The 21,489-nt window shown below is 53.4% G+C and overlaps 1 protein-coding gene across 6 annotated transcripts in view; it reads left to right on the top strand.

Annotated features, from left to right (window-relative positions):
* The window catches only part of ARHGAP23 (Rho GTPase activating protein 23), an 81,423-nt gene extending 60,684 nt beyond the window's left edge, over window positions 1–20,739 (top strand). For all 6 annotated transcript variants that reach the window (XM_049702703.1, XM_004282701.3, XM_049702702.1 and 3 more), the window contains exons 18-24: window positions 2,151–2,224; window positions 2,449–2,538; window positions 3,548–3,673; window positions 10,836–10,877; window positions 11,438–11,534; window positions 13,611–13,642; window positions 18,161–20,739. In XM_049702703.1, coding sequence (XP_049558660.1) covers window positions 2,151–2,224; window positions 2,449–2,538; window positions 3,548–3,673; window positions 10,836–10,877; window positions 11,438–11,534; window positions 13,611–13,642; window positions 18,161–19,195 — 1,496 coding nt within the window. In that variant the 3' untranslated portion in view covers window positions 19,196–20,739. The remainder of the gene's footprint in view (window positions 1–2,150; window positions 2,225–2,448; window positions 2,539–3,547; window positions 3,674–10,835; window positions 10,878–11,437; window positions 11,535–13,610; window positions 13,643–18,160) is intronic.
* Window positions 20,740–21,489: the final 750 nt, after the last annotated feature.

Raw genomic sequence — 21,489 nt, 5'->3', positions numbered from 1 at the left:
TGGGAGGAGGAGGGAATACCTGTCTAGGTTGCATCCTGACCACTTTTTAAATGGGGTGTGTTGGTTTTACTTCGGGGGTTTTTGTTTTAATACAAAAGAAACACATGCTTGTAAAAAACGTAGGTAGTACAGATATGAATCAAGTAAACACAAGGGTCCCTGTCATCCTCCCATTCCCTGTCCGCAGAGGTTATCCTCACACTTTCTGAGCATTTACTTTGTGCCAGGCATTACTCCCTACAACTCCATGAGGTAGGTACTATTATTTCCCCTCTATAGATGAGGAAACTACGGCACAGAGAGGTTAAGTGACTTGCCCAAGGTCACAGAGGTTGTAAGTGTCAGAGCCAGAGTTCAGCCCCAGGCATCTGGCTCCAGAGCCCAGCTCTTGACCATTTGCTGAGCTGCTTATTAACAGTGCATTGCGTTTCCTTCCAGACCCTCCTACACGTGTGACAAAGACACACTCGCATATGTAGGGCTTGAAGTTGGGCGGGTTCAGTGGCGCACTGGTAAACGTTTCACATCTGGCTCTCAAGGGAAAAAAGCCGTGATGTGTAGCATTTTCCAGTTTCCATGGTATAAATACTCCCACCACGGCTGATTTCAAGCTCCCAATTTGCTGTCACCAACATGAAAGCCAAACACAGCTGGTTGTCAGAAGCCCATGCGGACGAGCGGCTCCAGCACACCACTGCTTGAGTTCTTAACAGAAGGAGACTTATAATTTTGAGACTCACTCGTGTCAGTACAAAGAGCTCTACCTCATTCTTCTTTTAAATCAACCACATAGTTTTTCCTAGGCTGAATAGACTGTAATTTGTCTAATCACTCCCCTACTGCTAGCTGTTTAGGTTGTCTTCGCATTTTTGCTATTTCGAAACGTGTTACAGTGACTTTCCTTGCCTACGTTCCTGCACACCTGGACCAGGGTCCTGGAGGTGGATTCGTAGACATGGAATTGCTGGGTTAAAGTCCTGGAAAACATTTTGAAAGCTAAAGTCAAGTTGGACTCTGGGGAGGCGGCCCTAGTGCACACTCCCAGTAGCAGCGTAAGAGATTTTGCTTCCTTACATCCCCATCGGCACTGGATGTTATTAATATTTTAAACGTTTGCTGATCGGAGAGAGAACACGGCATCTCACTATCGTTACCATTTTCATTTCTGTCGTTACTAAGAGGTGAACTATCTTTTCACTAGTTTATTGGCCTGTGCCGTTTCCTCTGTAGCTGCTCGTTCAGACTATGGGCCCATTTTGCTACTGGGTTCTTGGTCTTTTTTCCTATTGATTTGTAGGAGACAAGCTCTTTGTACATTATGGATATTAACCCTTTATTAGTTTTTGTAAATATTTGCTCTTGGTCTGCCATTGCCTTTTAACTTTTCAGTATGGAAATTGAAAACAGTTATTTTATGTACAGTCAAGCTGTTAACCGTTAATGGATTCTGTATCTCATGTTTAAGAATGCCTTATGATTATAAAAGTATTTTCTTATTTTTCCCCAATATTTTAATAACTTCTGTTTTTGGCTCTGTCACGCAGTTGAATTTATTTGTGTATTATGTGAGCTAGAAATGGATTTATTTTCCCAACAAGATAACTGGCTTGAAGTGCTGCCTTTATCTGTCCTGATCCTTCATCACCTGCCTTAGCTGTGCTGTCTTTTTAGTATATTTCAGTATCTAACAGGGCAAATCCTCCCTCATCATTCTTCCAGACGAATTTTAGGATAAACTTAACACATCCCATTTTTTAAAGTTTCCCATGGACTTTTTCTGAAGGGAGTTGGGGGAACGTTGACACAGAGGGGGAAGGGTATTTGGAGGCTGAAAGACCTCTCCCTCTTTCTAGGTAACCTTCTCTTTTCTCTTCCAACCTTGTGGTGTCCTTGTCCTGGAGGCTGGGGCAGGGACCCCTTTTCCAGGATCAGTAGGCAGCTGAGATCTTATTTCTTCCCAAACAAACACACCTGGGCTATCCCAGGTCAGCTGCGCACCTGAGGGCAGCCGTGGTGGGTTTGGTCACATGAACACAAGGCCACAGAGTCCCCCCCAGAGTGGAACAGCCTCGGCACAAAACACTGACCTCCCGGCAGGGCCTCCTCAGCCTGGAGGCCCACCTCTCTAAAGAGTTCTCACTGTGTTCTAGACAAATACAATGACTTCATCGAGGCCAATCGCATTGAAGATTCGAGGGAGCGGATGCAGACTCTGCGGAAGCTGGTGAGGAGAGGGGTGCTGCTGGGCAAAGCGCAGACTGCGCAGGGCGAGCACCTCAGCAAGCCCTTCTCCCCTCAGGGCCTCAGTTTCTCCATCTATGCGAGGGGGGGCAGTTAGAGGGTGGATTCCAGACCCGCTGAGATATGGCAGCGGGGCCCCTTTGGGGTACGGTGGGGAGGTGGAGGTCATCACACCCTGGTCCCACGCCCCTTCTTTCTCCCACCCAGATCCGGGATCTGCCAGGACATTACTATGAAACACTCAAATTCCTCGTGGGCCATCTGAAGACCATAGCTGACCACTCGGAGAAAAACAAGGTGGGTGGAGGCCCTGATGTGAAGTGTGGGGGAGGGAAGCCTGCCAGGGTCTCCTCAGCATATTCTTTTTTTTAAAATAAATTTATTTATTTATTTATTTTTGGCTGTGTTGGGTCTTTGTTGCTGCGCGCGGGCTTTCTCTAGTTGCATCTAGCGGGGGGGCTACTCTTTGTTGTGGTGTGCAGGCTTCTCCTTGCGGTAGCAGAGCACGGGCTCTAGGTGCGCAGGCTTCAGTAGTTGTGGCACATGGGCTCAGTAGTTGTGGCGCACGGGCTTAGTTGCTCCGCGGCGTGTGGGATCTTCCCAGACCAGGGCTCGAACCCATGTTCCCTGCACTGGCAGGCGGATTCTTAACCACTGTGCCACCAGGGAAGTCCCTCCTCAGCATATTCTAAGCTCCTCCAGGTTAGATCATCTCAAGCCCCTCTGGCCACGCCCTCCTTCTTAAGGGTTGTTCTGTCCCCATCCCGTCCCTGCATACTGGCCCGTGCTTCTCCCTGGAGAGCCATCTCCTGAATTTCTGAGGGTCTTCCCTCTGAAGCAGAGAGCCTCAGAGCCCTGGGTCTGATGGAGATCTATCCTCTGATCTAGCTCAGATCCCTTGTGTTGCCTTTTCCTAAGCAAACCCCTTATATCTTCTGATTCTGCGGTGGAGGGGTGGGGGAAATGAGAGGAGGTATAGGATTCCTCCCGGTCCTAAAACACCCTTGGAACTTCCAATGGGTCCTCACTCTGGCTTCTCCCACTGCGAGCAAGCATAGCGTGGGTGTGCAGGTGGGGAACTGCCCACGAGTGCTGGGACTGGCGTGAGTGGGGCTGAAAGCTGGCCTGTTCTCTACTTACCAGGCACCTCCATGCCCAGCAAGGAGGCATCCAGCCCCTAAGCCAGGGTCAGCTCAGGATGGGGTCGGGCTGGGGGCCTGAGGGCCCAGAGTGAGGGAGGCCTGGGGTGCTGGCAGTCAGAGCTCACAGGGGTGTTGATGCTCATCCGCTTCCCTCCCCTGCCCAGATGGAGCCCCGGAACCTGGCCCTAGTCTTCGGGCCAACGCTGGTGAGGACGTCCGAGGACAACATGGCGGATATGGTGACCCACATGCCTGACCGCTACAAGATTGTGGAGACGCTGATCCAGCACGTAAGCAGCTGCCCTGGCCCAAGTCCCCCTGGGCACCTGGCTCCCGCTTGCCCGGGTGGATGTGCTCGGGGAAGGATGAGGCAGCTGAATGAAATGCTGCTGAGATGGTGGGTGCCCTTCAGAGGCAGTAGGCTGCATTTTAAGGCCAGACGGGAATGGGTCCTGAATCCCCGTCTTTCCGGGATATTGCATCCCCAGCAGGAGAATCAGGAGGCCCTGCGCTTCCAAGATGCATGTGAGGGTCGGAGGGAGGAGAAAGGTCAGGGAAAGGTGCTGCCGGGTTGGAGGGCAGAAGGGGTGAAAGAAGGGATGCCTTCAGAAGGTGGCCCCCAGGAGAGGTGTCCTGGCAGAAACGGGCAGACAGGTGCAGAGGTAGGGACAGAGCTCTCCCTGCAGGCCCACTTGAGACTTCAGGGAGAAAATGGTGATGCCCGGGATAGGGGGAGGCGGATGTCGCAGGGCGGATGATGGGCTGGGGCAGGATCCTGGCTGCATGTTCAGTGTGTCTTGGGCTGGTCACCTTCCTCTCACGGCTGCCTGGAGGCCCCAAGAGCCTGGTGTTTCTAAGAATTCTTATTGTTATCCATCACGGGATGAGAACCCAGAGTGGCCAGCAGAGGGCGCAGGAGACCTTGGTTTTCCAGAGCCAAACCCAGGGCAGCACCACCCCCTTCTGGGGCCCTCAGAGATGTTTTTATGAATCATAGATTTTTCCATTTCCAGATCTTGGTGTGGCCTGTGGTCTAGTCCACAAAGAATGGAACCAGAACCCTCCTGCCAGGAGAAATAAGATTGGCAGCTGGTCAAGGGAAGGGAAACCTCAGCCTCCCCTACCTCATAAACACTTTAGGGAAGGGAAACCAGGTCATGTTACTCCCATTTTACAGATGAGGAAGCTGGGGGACTCAGAGAGGCAATGTGATTTGCTCAAGGTCACACAGCTAACAAGTAGCAGCCCCGGGATTTTAAGCCAGGACTGTTTGACCAAAGCCTGAGCTTTACTCCCCAACCAACTGGGAGGTCTGACTCCTGGGGGCTTTGGAGTGAGGGAGATTGGTCAGAGTTAGCTGAGTGAGGCCATGGGTGGACTTTGGTCATGCTGGCTGGCCTTGTCTGCTTGTTTCCTTCCTTCACCACGTGTCAGGGCCCTGAGCCATAAGAGGGTATGTCGAGGCCTGTTCGCACTCTAACATTGGGATCACCAGCCCAGAGGCCCACTCCGGAGCTGTCAGGGAGGCCAGGGCTGGTGAGCAATGTCAGGGATCCTGATGTGGCCTTGGTCTGGGGAAGCCTGTCTCTCTTGGAAAATTTCAGCTCCCCAAACCAACAGGGAGCCGTCGGGGTCCCCATGAGTGTATGCTTTGCGGTGGGGGCGGGGCAGTGGGGAAGAGAGGCTCCTAGTGAAGCTGGGAGTGAAGCCCTGGCTCCTAGTGAAGCCCCAGGAAGCCCAAGGCCTGTGGTCAGCTGGGATGTCAGGAACAGCAGTCTTCAGGGAGAAGGAAGGCCCAGAGTGTGTCCACTTACCCTCCCTTAGGGTCCCGGGGGAAGTCCCCAGCCAACGGCAGCTCCTTCTCTGGGCAGGGTCGGGGGATACGGAGCGCATCAGTCTCCTTCATACGTGTAATCCCAGCACCAAGCCTAGAGCCTGGCACATGGTGAACACTCAGTGTTTGTTGAATGAATGAATGAATGAATTGCTGTTGCGGTTATTGCCAGTCTGGGCTTTCCCACTGAGGGATTCCTTCCTGGGAACTAACTGAGCGTGCAACCCTCCAGTCTCTGCCCCCTTGGCATTAGAACATGATCGGCCCCGGACTATTGTCGAGGGAATGAGCTACCCCCTCAATTCACATTGAGCTCGCTGAGCCCGCCCACATAAGAGGCTCTGCAGCCAGGGAGCGGTGTAGTCACGAGCTCAGGCAGGGTGGGACTTGTGACAGAGACTGCTCTGGCTCTGGCTCTGAACCCCTGGCCACTCAGTGGACGGTTGGTGGGCGACATGACCTCCTGCTGGGAGTTTCAGCTGCAACCATCACCTGGCCTCCCTGCCTAGGACTCCTGGTTTCTGTGGAACGCTTGGACAGCAGAGCTGGAAGGGGCCTTAAGGCAGCAGAGCTGACCTTGCCTCGTACAGAGGGTGGATACTGAGGCCTAAAGAGGAGCAGTGACTTGCCCGGGGGTCACACGGCAAGATAATGGCAGAATGGAGATGAGCAAACCCGGCTGTTCAGCTGCCCATGAGCAAGTCAGCAGCCAGCTCATACTCACATTTACTGAGTCAGCTGGAGCCCAAACGAAGACCGTGCCAAGGCATTTGTTCGTTTATTCACTCGGCACATGTGCTGATTCCCACCATGTGTACCCTGGGATTTCTCAGCCTGGCACTAGTGACCTTTGGGGCCAGATCATTCTTCTTTGTGGGGGGCTGTCCTGTGGCTTATAGCACGTTTAGCAGCATCTCTTGGCCAGATACCAGGAGCATCCCTCCACTTGTGACCATTGAAAGTGTCTCAGGACATTGCCAAATGCCCCCTCGGGGGGCAGAGTCGCCCCAGTTGAGAAGCACCGGTGTAGAGGTTCAGGGCACTGCCTCTGGAGCCAGCCTGCCTGAGGTTGAACCCTGGCTCTGCTCCTTATATGCTGTGGGATCCTGGACAAGTACTTATTCTTTTTGTGCCTCCATTTCCTCACCTGTAAAGTGGAGATAATAATAGTACTTACCCCACAATGTTATTGAGGTTGCATGAGTCGTTATCTGTAAGGCACTTAAAATGGTGCCTGGTTAGGTAGTGTTATATAAGAGTTAGCTCTTGGAATTACTTGGCGGTCCAGTGGTTAGGACTCCACACTCTCACTGCCAGGGGCCCAGGTTCGATCCCTGGTTGGGGAACTAAGATCCCACAAGCTGCACGGCGTGCCACCCCCCCCCCCCAAAAAAAAAGTTAACTATCATCATCACTACCACCACCAACATCGTCATTCCATGCCAGATACAAACGCAGGTGCTGGGAACACAGAGATGAATGGAACTCAGGCCCTGCTCTGAAGACATCACTTCTTCATGCTCTGGGCTATGTCCAGGGAAGCCCCGTGGAAAGACCCAACCCAGCCCTGGGCGTAGAGCTGGGACTATAGTCAGGGAGTTTTTGAAAGACACAAAGAATTTAGCCAGGCAGAGAAGGGAGAACGAATGTTCCAGGCAGAGGGAACAGCATGGGCAAAAGCAGGGTGGCATGAGCTAGCATGAATTCTTCCAGAGAACCATGGGCCACCCGGAAGCTTCCTGTAGACTTCCAGGTTCCCAGAGCACTTTTAGGTTCCCTCAAACCCGAGTTAGAGGCTGGCTTCTTAGGGCTCCCTCTGGTCAGCCTGTCTCTGGGGACTGCACCTTTTATTAATAATAGCTAACATTGGGCTTCCCTGGTGGCGCAGTGGTTGAGAGTCCGCCTGCCGATGCACGGGACCCGGGTTCGTGCCCCGGTCCAGGAAGGCGCAGTGGTTGAGAGTCCGCCTGCCGATGCAGGGGACCCGGGTTCGTGCCCCGGTCCAGGAAGATCCCACATGCCGTGGAGCGGCTAGGCCCGTGAGCCATGGCCGCTGGGCCTGCGCGTCCGGAGCCTGTGCTTCGCAGCGGGAGAGGCCACAGCAGCGAGAGGCCCGCGTACTGCAAAAAAAAAAAAGAGCTAACATTTATTATACATTAATGTGTTGTACTAAATGTTTTACATATGGTATTTCTTTTTTGTTTTTTAAATTGAGATGTAATTGACATACATTATATTAGTTTCAGGTGTATAACATAATGATTCCATATTTGTATAGATTGTGAAATGATCAGCACAATAAGTCTAGTTAACATCCATCACCGCACACAGTGACAAGTTCTTTTTTCTTGTGATGAGAACTTTTAAGATCTACTCTCTTTGAAACTTTCAAATATACAGTAGTGTTATTAGCTATAGTCACCATGATGCACATTACGTCCCCAGGACTTGCTCATTTTATAACTGGGAGTTTGTACCTTTTGACTGCCTTCACTCATCTCAAACACCCTCCACCCCCTCACCTCTGGCAACCACCAGTCTGTTGTCTGCTTCTATGAACTTGGATAATTTGGGGGTTTCTTATGCCACATATAAGTGAGATCATACAGTGTTTGTCTCTCTCTGTCGTTTCACTTTAGCATAATGCCCTCAAGTTTCATCCATGTTGTTGCAAATGGCAAGATTTCCTTTTTTTTTTTTTTGCGGTATGGGGGCCTCTCAGTGTTGTGGCCCCTACCGTTGCGGAGCACAGGCTCCGGATGCACAGGCTCAGCGGCCATGGCTCACGGGCCCAGCTGCTCCGCGGCATGTGGGATCCTCCCGGACCGGGGCACGAACCCGTGTCCCCTGCATCGGCAGGCGGACTCTCAACCACTGCGCCACCAGGGAGGCCCCGATTTCCTTTTTTAAATTGTTGAATAATATTCTACTGCATATGTGTGTGTGTGTGTGTGTGTGTATACACACACATACAGTATATGCACATTTTCTTTATCCATTCATCCATTGATGGACACTTAGGTTGCATCCATGTCTTGGCTGTGGTGAATAATGCTGCAACGAACATGGGGACGCATGTATGTTTTCAAGTTAGTGTTTTTGTTTCCTTCGGATAAATACCCAGAAGTGGATTCGCTGGGTCATATGGTAGTTCTATTTTTAATTTCTTGAGGACCCACCATACTGTTTTCCATAGTGGCTGCACCAATTTACATTCCCACCAACAGTGTAGGAGGGTTCCCTTTTCTCCACATCCTTGCCAACACTTGTTATTTATTTCCTGTCTTTTAGATAACAGCCATACAGTATTTTATTTTAATCCTCACCACAGTTTTAGAAGTAGATACTCATACATTATGCCCATTTTAAAGATAAGTAAATAGGTAATTTACCCGATGTGGACTTAAGCCCGAAGCTGACTCCAGATCCTGCATTTCTCCCTCATCCTCTATCTCTCTTTTCTCTTCTGTCTCTTGTTTCTCTTCTGTCTTATTTGAGTTAATCATATGCCTGATCATGATGAATAATAATTGAGGTTCATGGCCCAAGGTCATAATCAACCTTGCAAGTCTCCTTGTTTCCCTGCCTCATTCCAAAGCCCACTCTGCCCACCCCCCAATAATTACCACTCTGATAGGTTAATGTGTGTATTTTCAATCCACCTTCTAGATGCTAATTTTAAGTATAAGGATATCCTTAAATATATATAACATTCTGTGTGTTTTAACTTTCAGTTAGTGAGCTTAGCACATTTACTTTTTTGTAATTTCTGTACTGTCAGGACTTATTTATTTATTTAATTTTTGGCTGCATTGCATTTGTTGCCGCACACAGGTTTTCTCTAGTTGCGTTGAGCGGGGGCTACTCTTCGTTGTGGTGCATGGACTTCTCATTGCGGTGGCTTCTCTTGTTACGGAGCATGGGCTCTAGGCACACGGGCTTCAGTAGTTGTGGCGCATGGGCTCAGTAGTTGTGGCTCACGGGCTCTAGAGTGCAGGCTCAGTAGTTGTGGTGCACGGGCTTAGTTGCTCTGAGGCATGTGGGTTCTTTCCAGACCAGGGCTCGAACCCGTGTCCCCTGCATAGGCAGGCAGATTCTTAACCACTGTGCCCCCAGGGAAGTCCCTGTCAGGGCTTATTTCTGCCATCTTAAATGTCATTTTCTGTTTACTACATTTTCATTTTATTTCCTTTTTTTGGTCTTTTCTACCTTGCTTTGGATGGGTTCATTTTATTTTCCTGATATAAAACTTACATAATTTATAAAACCCATACTTACGTTGAACGATACAATTGCAAAAGCCTGTAATTACGTTTAATTTTTACTATCAATTTCTAGAGCTTATCAGTATCCACATCTTCCTTCCACCACATCTAAAAGCCAAGTACCTTAGTGTACTTTCACCTGTCACTGGTTTCTCCCTCTGAATTTGAATTCCAGATTGTCATGGGTATACTTTGTCTGTGTTTGTACGTGTGTGTGTGCATCATTGCTTAGTTTGATAACAGTTGACTTTTCTACGCTATTATCCATCCTTACTTCTTAGAACTTCTTGTTCCATCCTGGATTCATTTCTTTACTTGCTCATGTACTCGGTTAAGATAGTCTTTGTGTAGCAAACTTTCTGACGTCTTAGAATAGCTTTATTTCACACTCAAATTTAAATGAGAGCTTAGCAAGGTATAAAGTTCTAGGTTCAAAATCCCTGCACTTGTAGTTCAGAAACACATCAAAAATATTACTTCCTTGTCTTCTTGTGTCTGTTGCTGCTGAAAGTTCTAGTTAAAGCTGATACTTGTTCACGTGTGAGCAATCTGTTTTTGTTCCTCAGAAAACTTTTAGAGTTAGAGGTTTTTTTTGTTTTTTTTTTGCGGTACGCGGGCCTCTCACTGCCGTGGCCTCTCCCGCTGTGGAGCACAGGCTCCGGGCGCGCAGGCCCAGCGGCCACGGCTCACGGGGCCCAGCCGCTCCACGGCATGTGGGATCCTCCCGGACCGGGGTACGAACCCGTGTCCCCTGCATCGGCAGGCGGACTCTCAACCACTGCGCCACCAGAGAAGCCCAACTTTTAGAGTTTTATCTTCAAGATTCTCAAATTTCACAAAATATATTTGAGTGGGATTATTACTTTATTTTCTATTCTGTTTGGCATTTAGGAGAAAACCTTGCCTGCCTGCCCCTCAGGGAACCTCCTAACACCTTCCTCTAGGCACTTGCCTTTTCCGGGGGGGTGGGGGGGTTCCACCCCTGTTGTCAGTGTGGAGCCTAGGCTGGTGTTGGGTACTTGCAGCTACAGCCACTGCGGCTGGCCTTGTCCCCGCAGTGGACCTGGCTGGCACTAGATGGCGCTGCTGCCCCGTCGCTTCAGGTGACGTGCAGGGGACTGTGTTTAGTGAAAAACAGGCAAAGAGAAGCTCTCCCTGAGCCAGCCAGCCATCTGTGCTCAGGCCTTCTCCCACTCCAGGCTGCATTTCCTTTCCACACTGGGGTCCAGACTTTTCCATCAGGTGTGTCTGAGTGGGTCCTCTGAACTGAGCAGGTTGGGAGCCCGTGTCTCCCTGTCTTCCCTCAGCTCCTTCCCACGCTGATTCCATCACTTCCTTTTGTCTCCTCTGCAGTCAGACTGGTTCTTCAGCGACAACGAGGACAAGGGAGAGAGAGTGAGTGGTGCAGAGGGCCCGTGGGGTGGGGTCTGGTCGATGGTGGGCCCTCGTCCCAGGTGGGAGGGGTGGGCAGCAAGACTGAAGCAGGGGAAGGTCCCTGCCCTTGGGACATCCCAGTCTGATGGAAGGAACATAAGCCCTCTCCTCCGGAGCTTCCAATCTGATGGGAGACAACAGTCCTCACCTTCATGAGCCCCAGTCTGAGGGGGAGATAGAGGCCTTGCCCTAAGGAAACTTAGTCCAGTAGCAAAGGCAGACCCTGTCCTCCAATCTTACGAGGAGGATAGAGGGCTTAGGAAGGTCCAGTCTGATGAGGGAGTCACAGCTCCGGCCTTTAGGGTCCAGCCAAGGTGTGGGGGGGGAAGGCACGAAACAGTCTAATGGGGGACACGTAGGACCTGCACTCGAGCGCCTGGCTGATGAAGGAGACGTTCCCTGCACGGGTGAGCCCCGGTCTGATGGAGGAGACCTGCGCCCTGTCCTCAGGGTTCCCCGTTCCGTCGGGTCTGCAGTCAGACAACTGAGGCTGTGCTGGCTGACCCTCCTTCTGTTTGCAGACCCCTGTGGACGACAGGGAGCCTCAGTCAGTGCCAAACATCGAGTACCTCCTGCCTAACATTGGCAGGACAGTGCCCCCTGGTGAGCCAGGCTCAGGTGAGAGCAGGGGCCTGGGAAGGGGTGGAGAGGGGGTGGGATCTGCATTCCCGAGGGTCCCAGATGGCTGGCCAGGGGCCCAGCTTCCCTGCTCCTGCCCGCACCTCTGGACTGGGCTGTGGTGGGGCCTTCTGCCTCTCTGGGGAGGCCCAGCCTGCCCGTGTGCTGCCTCCTCCGCGACTCAGCCGTGCCCACGCCGGGCTGGGCAGGGGCTTTGTTTTCACTGATTGCTTTCCTGAGCTTTTTGTTTCTCATGGGCTGTGTCCTGGGCACGTTCCTCTTTTTAATTTTTCTTCCTTTTCTCCTTGCACCCCTCCACCCCTCCTCCCTCTTCTCCCTGTGCTCTCCCCCTATCCCCTGGATCCTGCCCCTTCTCTCCTCCTCCCCTTCCCTCCTCCAGCGGACCTGTTGGAGATTTAACGGGTACAGTGTGGCATCGCGGCCTCGGTCACTAACAGTGGCGGGTGATTATAAGAAGGCTGGGCAGGCACGAGGGGCAGGCAGGACGGTCCGGGGCCATGAGGACCTCACCCTGACATGCCAGTTACCCACAGTTGTTAACAACTTACCCCCACCCACGTCCCATCCAGAAGCCCCTTCTCAGGAGGAAGGAGGCACTTGTTGGAGCCACGTCTGGTCCCTCTTGCCAGGAAGTCTGGGCACTGCATGGCTGCCCTCCTGCAGTCCCCCACGCTCTGTGGCTTTCTCTCTGCCGAGTTCGGCCACTTCTGGTTATCTGGGTGGGGGACGCTTGCTGGTAGTGGGACCCAGCATCTCCGAACACCAGGGATGCTACCCTGGAAGCCTCTGTATATCTATAGCTCCTGCCTCAGCCGCCTCCAAGGGTTGGCTCTTCCTGCTTCCGAAATCAGAGCCCCTGGCTACTCAGCCCCTAAGTCCTGCTTCCAGGCCTCTGGCCTTATCATAGCGGAGGACTCCAGGGCCAAAGGAACGGCTAGTCCCTTCTTGGCTCGAGCCACTAACTCCTACCACCTGTGGGTGACCCGCCCTTAGTATTTTGACTGCTTCTGTCTCTGACAGAGGCATACCACAGCACCCCTAGTTGCAAGAGGCAGGCTGGGGAGGGGGTCAGAGGACATGGGGGTGGGGATGGCAGAGAGGACCCCCCCCCCCCGGTCTCTTCTAATCACCTGCTGCCACTCTCCTGCCCTGTGTGTGTCGCCGTGTGGTTGGCCCGTCTGCTCTTCTCACTGTGTGCAGGGGAGGGCTGGGGAGGAGGCATCTAACTTGCTTGCCGGAGAGTGTGGATTAACCGCACCTGCCCACTGCCCCCTGGGACCCCGGGAGATCCTGGGATCGGCCTGCTCCCTCCCCGGTCCTGGAGACAGCACTGCCAGGACTTGTTTCTGGTTCCTTCTCCACCCCAGTGATATTAGGGGAGTGGGACCCGCATCCCTTCGTAACTGATTATTAACAGCAGCCGTGCCCCACGAGGGCAGACTGACCTCAGGTCTGGAGGTGGAACCTCTCCAGGCTGTAATCACCAGCCCTCTCTACTTCCTGCCCCGCCCACTTCCTGTCTGCCCTGTCCTGCATCATTCACATGGTCCCTCTGCCCTCTCATGCCTGGGAGTGGGGCTGGGGGGAGGGTGGATCTAGGGCATCCACCTCTCTGTGCACCGTGTGGTCTCCATTTCTCCAGAGCATCTGTGATTTGATGTGTTTCATTGTTGTGGTTTCCGTGAACTGCATCTGATATTTGGCATTTTCTCTCCAGTGCTTCAGAGTAACAGGGATAGGAGGGGAGGGGAGAGGAACTAGGCCAAAGAAAAGTCCCCCTTGCTCTTAACCCTGAGCAAATGAGGGTCCAGTGGCTGGCAGCCTGATGTCACTTTCTGCCTCAAAAGGAAGTGGTTACTGACATCCTTCTCCGCTCCATCCTTATCCCATAGGAAGTGACATCAGAGGCCCATCACACTCCCAGGATCTGGGGAGAGCTCAGGTTTCCAAACTCCCTGGTTTCTGAAGCCTTTGAGGAGAGGGAATTGTGTTTACAAGACTCAGTCTTCTGTTGCTCAATCCAACTTTCATTTTTCTTTCCTTTCTCAACAATAGATTCTACCACCTGTAGTTCAGCCAAGTCCAAGGTAAGTGCCACGGCAATTCTGAAAGTTATATCCCTGTACAAGCCAGCCCACTTTGCTTTTTGGTCAAGGGAGTTGGGAGAATTGTGATTGGAGCCTTGAAGAAGATTGATAGTCACTGGGAAGGAAGGTGGGAAATACCGAGTGTCCAAGGTAAGCTGAGAAGTCGCTCACCTTGGCAGTGCTTGGGGAGGTAACTGCTGTAGTAGAGGATCCGGCTTGGGAGTTAGGTGGCCTGGAGGCAGTGTTGCTCAGCAGTTAGAAGCACAGACAGTCCTGGGCCTGAGCCCTGGCTCCACTACTTAGTAGCTTTGGGACATTGGGCAAGTTACTTAACCTCTTTCTGATCCTCAGCTTGCTCATACTATTTATGGGGATAAGAGTTATCCTCAAATGTGGGGTTAACAACAAATATGTCTGATATAATAATTATTTTTTAAGGTCTTTGCAGAGCCCAAAGCCAACAGAAGGAAGGAAATAATAACGATAAGAACAGAAATCAATGAAATTGAAAACAATGAAACCCAAGCCGGTTCTTTGAACCAGGTCTCACAGGCAGTGAGTTGCCTGCTCCAGAGCCTGCCCTGTGAGACAGAACCAGTAAGGCCAGGATGCCTGCCCCAGGCAGCCCAAAGGCCAGGAGAGTGTCTTAATCAGCTCAGGCTGCCATAACAAAATACTATAGACTGGGTGGCTTAAAACAACAGAAATTTATTTTCTCACAGTTCTGGAGGCTAGAAGTCCAAGATCAAGATGTTAGCATGGTCAGTTTCTGGTGGAAGCGCTCTTCCTGGCTTGTAGACGGCTGCCTTCTCACTGTGTCTTCATATGGCAAGCAGAAACCGAGCATGCATGCGAGAGAAACAGCAAGCTCTCTGGTGTCTCTTCTTGTAAGGGCACTAATTCCACCATAAGGGCCCCACCCTCATGACCTCATCTAAACCTAATTACCTCCCAAAGACCCCAAATACTATCACATTGGGGGTTAGGGCTTCGTCATATGAATTTGATGGGGGAACAGTTCTGTCCATAGTAGTGGAGTCCACTAAATGTTGGCTGGTCAAACTGGGCTCATTTCTCTCTGGATCTCTAAGCACTGGCTGAGTCCCAGTGAGATCAGTGTGCCTGACACCAAGCAGGTGCTCATTAGCTCATTATGTGTCAGATGAAAGCACTGGACAGAAAGAAGGCTGCTCTAGTCTGGTGCAGAGGACCCCTGTAACCTCTCCATAGAGCCTCTGCCGGCACACCTCTGGTGATGGGGAGCTCACTCCATCACAAGACTGCTGTGGCGGGGAGCAAGTTCATTATAGTGACCTGAATCTAGCTCCTGATCACCTCCACCCCTTGCTCGTGCTAGACCCCTGGTTTCCTGTAGCCTCTCCTGGACTGACCCCCTCAACCTTTATGTGAACCTGCTGACCTCTGCATTCCCTGAAAGTGACCATTCTGACCTCACTGCTTCTGTAACTAGCCAGGATGAGAGGGTAATTTGATCAGATGATCCCAGCGGCCTCTCAGGTCTCTCAGAGAGCAGAGGCAGAAAGCGGTGCTGGCCACCACGTGCCTCACGCTGGTCATAGCAGTGCTGCAGGTGGTGCCTTCTGGAGTCGTGCTGTGTGGGCAGACACAGCCCAGGAGCTGCACGCCTGTGAATCCTGAATCACTGACAGTCTCCGGCTTTCTCAAAACTAACTGATGTGAGAGAGTGCCGTGGCCATGGGAGGCAGCTCTATGTCTCCATCCACTACAAACACACTGCGTTTTCTTGCGCTTTCCTTTATCGTGCTTCACAGATACCGCATTTTTTTTTAAACAAATTGAAGGTTTGTGGCCACCCTATGTTGAGCAAGTCTCTTGGCACCATTTTTCCAACAGTATTTGCTCACTTCATGTCTGTGTCACGTTTTTGATAATTCTTGCGATATTTCAACCTTTTCATGATAATTATATTTGTTACGGTGATCTGTGATCAGTGAACTTTGATGTTACTATTGCAAAAAATTACGACTCCCTGAAGGCTCAGCTAATGGTATTCTGTAGCAATAAAGTATTTTTTTAATAAATTTATTTTATTTTTGGCTGCGTTGGATCTTCGATGCCGTGTGCTGGCTTTTCTCTAGTTGCAGCGAGCAGGGGCTACTCTTCATTGCTGTGCGTGGGCTTCTCATTGCGGTGGCTTCTCTTGTTGTGGAGCACGGGCTCTAGGCATGTGGGCTTCAGTAGTTGTGGCTCACAGGCTCAGTAGTTGTGGCACACAGGCTTAGTCGCTCCGTGGCATGGGGGAATCCTCCTGGACCAGGGCTTGAACCCGTGTCCCCTGCCTTGGCAGGCGGACTCCCAACCACTGTACCACCAGGGAAGCCCAGCAATAAGGTATTTTTAAATTAAAGGTTGTACTTTTTTTTAGCCATAATGCTAGCACACGCTGAACAGACTACAGTGTACGCATAACTTGTATATGCTCCGGGAAACAAAAAAATTCATGTGACTCGCTTTACTGCAGTATTTGCCTTATTCCTGTAGTCTGGAACTGAGCCTGCAGCATCTCCGAGGTGTGTCTGTTACGCTGCAGCTGAATCAGGAGGTGACCTGTGAGAAGGGATGCAAGGGCAGGTCATTTCAGCCCAGCTGGGGACCAGTCCCAGCATCCGTTTCTACAGGGCTTTTTATGTTCAGGGGACCCCATTCACCCCATTCACTTAACATTTCTCAAGTGCCTGTTATGTGACAGGCACTGTACTAGGAGTCATGGATGCAAACACAAATAAGCCACTGACCTTGCCCTCAGAGAACTCAGGGTTTGATAATAGATGATATGGAAACAAAGCTATTCTGACATGAGAAGAGCTGGTGTATGTGTAGTTTCAAAGGCCTATGAGGAGAGAAGAAGAGATTTCCCAGATCAGCCAAAGGGAGAGCTGGGTGGGAGGTTGCTGTATAGAGAATGCCGTGTTTGAGCTGGGCCTCGTAGAGGGAGTAAGAGCTCATCCCATAAATAGGGTGTGTGGGGGGGTGGGACTAAGGGCTGCCAATGCTAGTCCTATCGAGGGAGGGGTCGGAGGGCAGCATCGCCAGAGTGAAGGCTGTGTTGGGGCAGGGGGGGCACTAGGCAGGTTGTGAAGGGCCCTGTGTCTGTGCTTTATCCTGGTGGGGGTGGGGTCCTGCAGAGTCTGGAGGCGATTAGATTTCTGCCTTGCCTTAGAAGGACTAAGGGCTCCTGAGGAGGAAGGGCTGGAGTGAGGCTAGGGTGGAGGCAGGGAGTTCTATTAGGAGAGGGCAGAAGGGCCCAGAGAATGCAGAGTGAAGGTCTGAACAGAGGATGATGAGGAGGGAAGAAGGAGGAGGCAGAGAAATCACCCTGAGCTGGGGACATGGATGGAGGTAGTTTGGGGCGGGGGTAGGGAGCGTAATGTGGTTCCAGATAGGTGAGTTTCAGGTGCTGGCAGACACCTTGGTAGCGACAGATTCAGTTGGAAGAAGAGTTCTGGAGCTCAAGAGACAGAGTTTGGTGTTGGCCAAGGGAGACCTCAGGAGCAGGATGTCCCCAGGGAGAGAGGACAGAGGCTGAGAACAGAGCCCTGGGAACACGGCTTCTTAAGAGTAAGAGGAGGAAGAAGAGCCTCCCAAGAGAGGAGAGGCCAGAAAGGGAGGATTAAAAACCAGGTCGGAGGAGGCAGTGATGGGCAGCTTGGGCTCTGCTGGGGGATCCTGGAAGGCCAGGACCAAAAAACACCCATGGGGCTCAGCAATGAGAGCAGTGGCTGAAAGTTGCCCACCGTGGGGCTGTAAATCACAGTTTGGGAGCAGCTTCAATCCAAACCATCGGATTGTGCGGGATTTTTAAGTCACTTTTGGCAACAGAGCTGGTGGTTGGATTGATCTGGGGTTGGGGATTGTCAGGGTGGGGCGCTGATGGGACGGTGGAAATGGCATGGGGTGCGGTGGGAAAGGAAATGAGCTTGGGCGGGTTGCCCTGAAGAGGCCTGTACCTACTGAGTAGGTGGAAAGTCAGGTTTCCCAGGTGAGTGAGTGGCAGGCAAGGGAGGGAGGGAGGAGCTGTGGTCCGAGAAAGGTCCCTGCAGGCTCTGGTATTATAACCCAGAATAGTATATGTGAAATGGGTTCAAACTGTCGAGTGTCATTCGCTGTTGCGAGTCTATTATTAGGAGAGCTGTGTCTAAAAGGATTTATGCAGCACTGGATGTAGAGAATGGATTGAAAGTTGGGGCGAGGTGAGAAACCAGCCCCCAGCTCGCAGGAAAGAGCTGAGAGCCTGGATTAAGACCGGAGGAGGTGCCGAGGAGGCTTCAGGATTGAGGGGGGCGCAGAGGGGTAGTCTCTAGAGTGCATAGTGACACTCCAGTTGGGACAGCCGTCCAGGAGGAACAGCGGACGTGAGAGTGCTGGGCTTGGACCTGTTGAGATTGGGTGCTGTGGTGTTGGGGTGTAGGGGTGGGACGTTGGAGGGCGCTGAGGCTCTCCGGGCGCCCCCAGCACACTGACCTGTCTCCCGCACAGGGCTCGTGGGCCCCCAAGAAGGAGCCGTACTCCCGGGAGATGCTGGCGATCTCCTTCATCTCGGCGGTCAACCGCAAGAGGAAGAAGCGGCGGGAGGCGCGGGGGCTGGGCAGCAGCACAGACGACGACTCGGAGCAGGAGGCGCACAAGCCCGAGGCGGGGGCGGGGACGCCGGCGCCGGGGGCCCAGGACCGGCCGGAGGGGCAGCGGCCGGGCGCCGCCGCCCCCGAGGCCCCCGGGCGCCTCAGCCCCCCGGCGGCGCTGGAGGAGCGGCCGGCCGCGGACACGCGCTCCATCGTCTCGGGCTACTCCACTCTGTCCACCATGGACCGCAGCGTGTGCTCGGGCGCCGGGGGCCGGCGAGCGGGCGCGGGGGACGAGGCGGACGACGAGCGCAGCGAGCTTAGCCACGTGGAGACGGACACGGAGGGCGGCGCAGGGCCCGGGGGGCTCCCGGAGCGCCAGCCCTCGTTCAGCTCGCACCACCTGATGCCCGGCGACACCCTGGCGCGGCGCCGCCTGGCCCGGAGCCGAGCGGACGGCGAGGGCGCGGGCGCGGCCGTCGGGCTGCCGGGCTCCGCCTCGTCCAGCAGCCAGGAGTCGCTGCGTCCCCCTGCGGCCCTGGCGGCGGCGGCGGCGGCGCTGGGCTCGCGGCCCTCGCGCCTCGAGGCGCTGCGGCTGCGCCTCCGCGGCACCGCGGACGACATGCTGCCGGTGCGGCTTAGGCGGCCGCTGTCTCCCGAGACGCGGCGGCGCCGGAGCAGCTGGCGCCGCCACACGGTGGTGGTGCAGAGCCCGCTGACCGACCTCAACTTCAACGACTGGAAGGAGCTGGGCGGAGGGGGCTCCCCGGAGCCCGTGGGCCCGCGGGCGCACAGTGACAACAAGGACTCGGGCCTCAGCAGCCTGGAGTCCACCAAGGCGCGGGTTCCGTCGACCGCCGCCTCGTTGCCGCCCGCGCCCGGGGAGCCAGGGGCCCTGCAGAGCCAGCCCCCGCGCCGCTCGGCCGCCTCCCGCCTCCATCAGTGTCTGTGACCGCCCCTCCCTCCACCTCCGCGCCGAGCGCCCCTTTGACCCACCCGGAGCCCCTTGGTTTCCCAGGAATCGCCTCTGCTTGCACCTCCGCCCCGCCTTGTTGCCCCTGGGAGCATACGGGTGCAAGTGGGAGGCGCTGAGGCCGTGTCTCTGGTTTGTGCGCTGGAATTGCTAGGGGGCGGGCAGAGAAGACGGGACTGGACGCAGAGTGTGAGTGGGAGGGAGGGGGGCTCCGGGGCTGAGGAGACGGAGAGGGGCTAGGCTGCTGAGGCTCTGGGCAGGGCTCCTGGGGCGGTTCTCTGTCCCTTGGATAAGTGACAGAGTGTGCCCTTCTGGGCCTTTGTGTCGCACTTAGGGACCCTTGTCGGCCATGAGGTGTGGATAGGGACCCCCCAAGCCTCACACTAAAGAAAAGACACTGGGTGATGCTGGCTCTTCACTCCTTTCCTCTGCCCACCTCCCCGCAATTAGCTCCTAGCTGCCAGCTAAGGGAGGGCGGTTGTGTATGTATGTCTGGGGAGAGGAGGTGCAGGGTGGTGGTGTCCATGGGGGGAGGGGCGTGGTGTGTGCGAGTGTGTGTAGTCACTGTCCCAAAGTGTTCCCAGTAGCAACTTCTGCCACTCCTGCCCCCTTCAAACCCAGCTCCCACCGGGGCTCCCTGCCTTCGGTGCACACAGGGATCCTGCCCCCCTGCTGCTTGTCAGCGCCAGAGAAGGGGGGTAGGACTTCTCAACCTTCTCAAGAGGCAGGACTGAGACTCACCAGGGTTATTCCCCCACCACCACCTTTTTCCAATCTCTAAATCACACTCCCCAAGTGGTTTGACCACGGGAATCTGCCTGTTCCCCAGACGGTTTGGGGAGGGTCCATGGTCACCCCTGCTAGACCTCTTGCCCCTCTATTTGTTCTTCCAGCTGTGCCTGCTCCTTCCATAGCTGAAGCACACAGGCCCGAACCTTCTTCCCTTTAGGAGGGGGCGTAGAAAACATCCCTGGTGTCTCTCTCTCTCTCTCTCTCTCCCCCCACTCAACATGCACGCACGTGCGCGCGCATGCGGACACACTGATTGATGAGCTCTCAGCCGGGCTGCTCCTTTTGGAAGGGTGGGTGGGACCCAGCCCCCTCTTCTCCCCACAAGTTGTAAATAGACCTCAGATCACAGGCCTCCCCACACACGCCCTCACTCATTCCAGGGAAGCCCAGGTGGGGTTGTGAACCCACTGCCACGTCTATCAGTCCTCTTGTTTTATGCAAAGATTTGCTGTAAAGTAGATTTCTCGCTCCTCCCTCCCTCATCCTTTATTGTAAATATTGTCTCTAAATGTGTAACATATTATAAAGAATTTATAAGGATTTTTAAAGATGTTTTGCTCATTTAAAAAAGTGCTGTAACAGTGTTGGATAAGCCTCTGCTCCACGTCCGCATGTCTCCTTTCACTGTGTCCTCGACACACCTCTCTAGGCGACAACTAAGATTTCCTGCTTCTGAAAAGTCCTGTCTGAAAAGTATAGTCTATATCTTGGAAATAAATGGCCTTCCTCGAGGCATGAGTCAGCTGTCTCACTTGTTTGGGAGGGAGGAGAGGGCAAGAACGGGGCTAGGATGGGGGAAGAGCGAGGTACCTGTGGCCCACGGAAGGAGGGCAGTGGGGCTAGACCAGGTGGTGGCAGAATGGAGACAAACCTTTGCTTCCTGGTGGCTTATAGGTGTCCTGGGAGACTGGCCTGAGCAATGCCTTGGGCACAGAAGCAAGATGGAAGGGCACTGACCCTCATTGCTGCAGGAGATTTTCATGCACCTGTTCTGTCTTTTCCTGTAGAGACCAGGAAGGTGCACAGGCACCTTCCTTCTCAGGTCTGTCTGGAACTTCAGAATGGCCCAGAGGTGCTGCCGAGCAGAGAGGAGGCTCGGGCAAGGCCCAGGCCACTGATGGGGTCCATCCCGGCCAGCCGTCATCATAGGCACTCCAGATCCAGGCGATATCCCAAGAGGACAGTATGCGTTTTGCCCTTTGTCTTATTCACATGTGTAGGCCTTACAACCTGGGATGGGCTTCCTTCCATGTCATGTCTCTATAGTTGCCCCTGCCAGCTTCCAGGCTGCCTGTGATGAGCCTAGTAGCCACCGGTAGGAAAAACAGATGACAGCTGTCAAAGAGAACCTAGGGAAGAGCCCCGGAACTGGGAAGAGCTTAGTGGCTCACCGAATCCCCTTCCTTCCTCCACCTCTGCCCCATAGCTTGTTTTTGTTTGGCAAATGAGCTAGAGCCAGTGTTATTGTGGGCCCACACCAG

This window comes from Orcinus orca, chromosome 19 (genome assembly GCF_937001465.1).
Source record: "Orcinus orca chromosome 19, mOrcOrc1.1, whole genome shotgun sequence".
In the NCBI taxonomy this organism is placed as follows: Eukaryota; Metazoa; Chordata; class Mammalia; order Artiodactyla; family Delphinidae; genus Orcinus; species Orcinus orca.
This window is presented reverse-complemented; position numbering and strand designations above follow the sequence as displayed.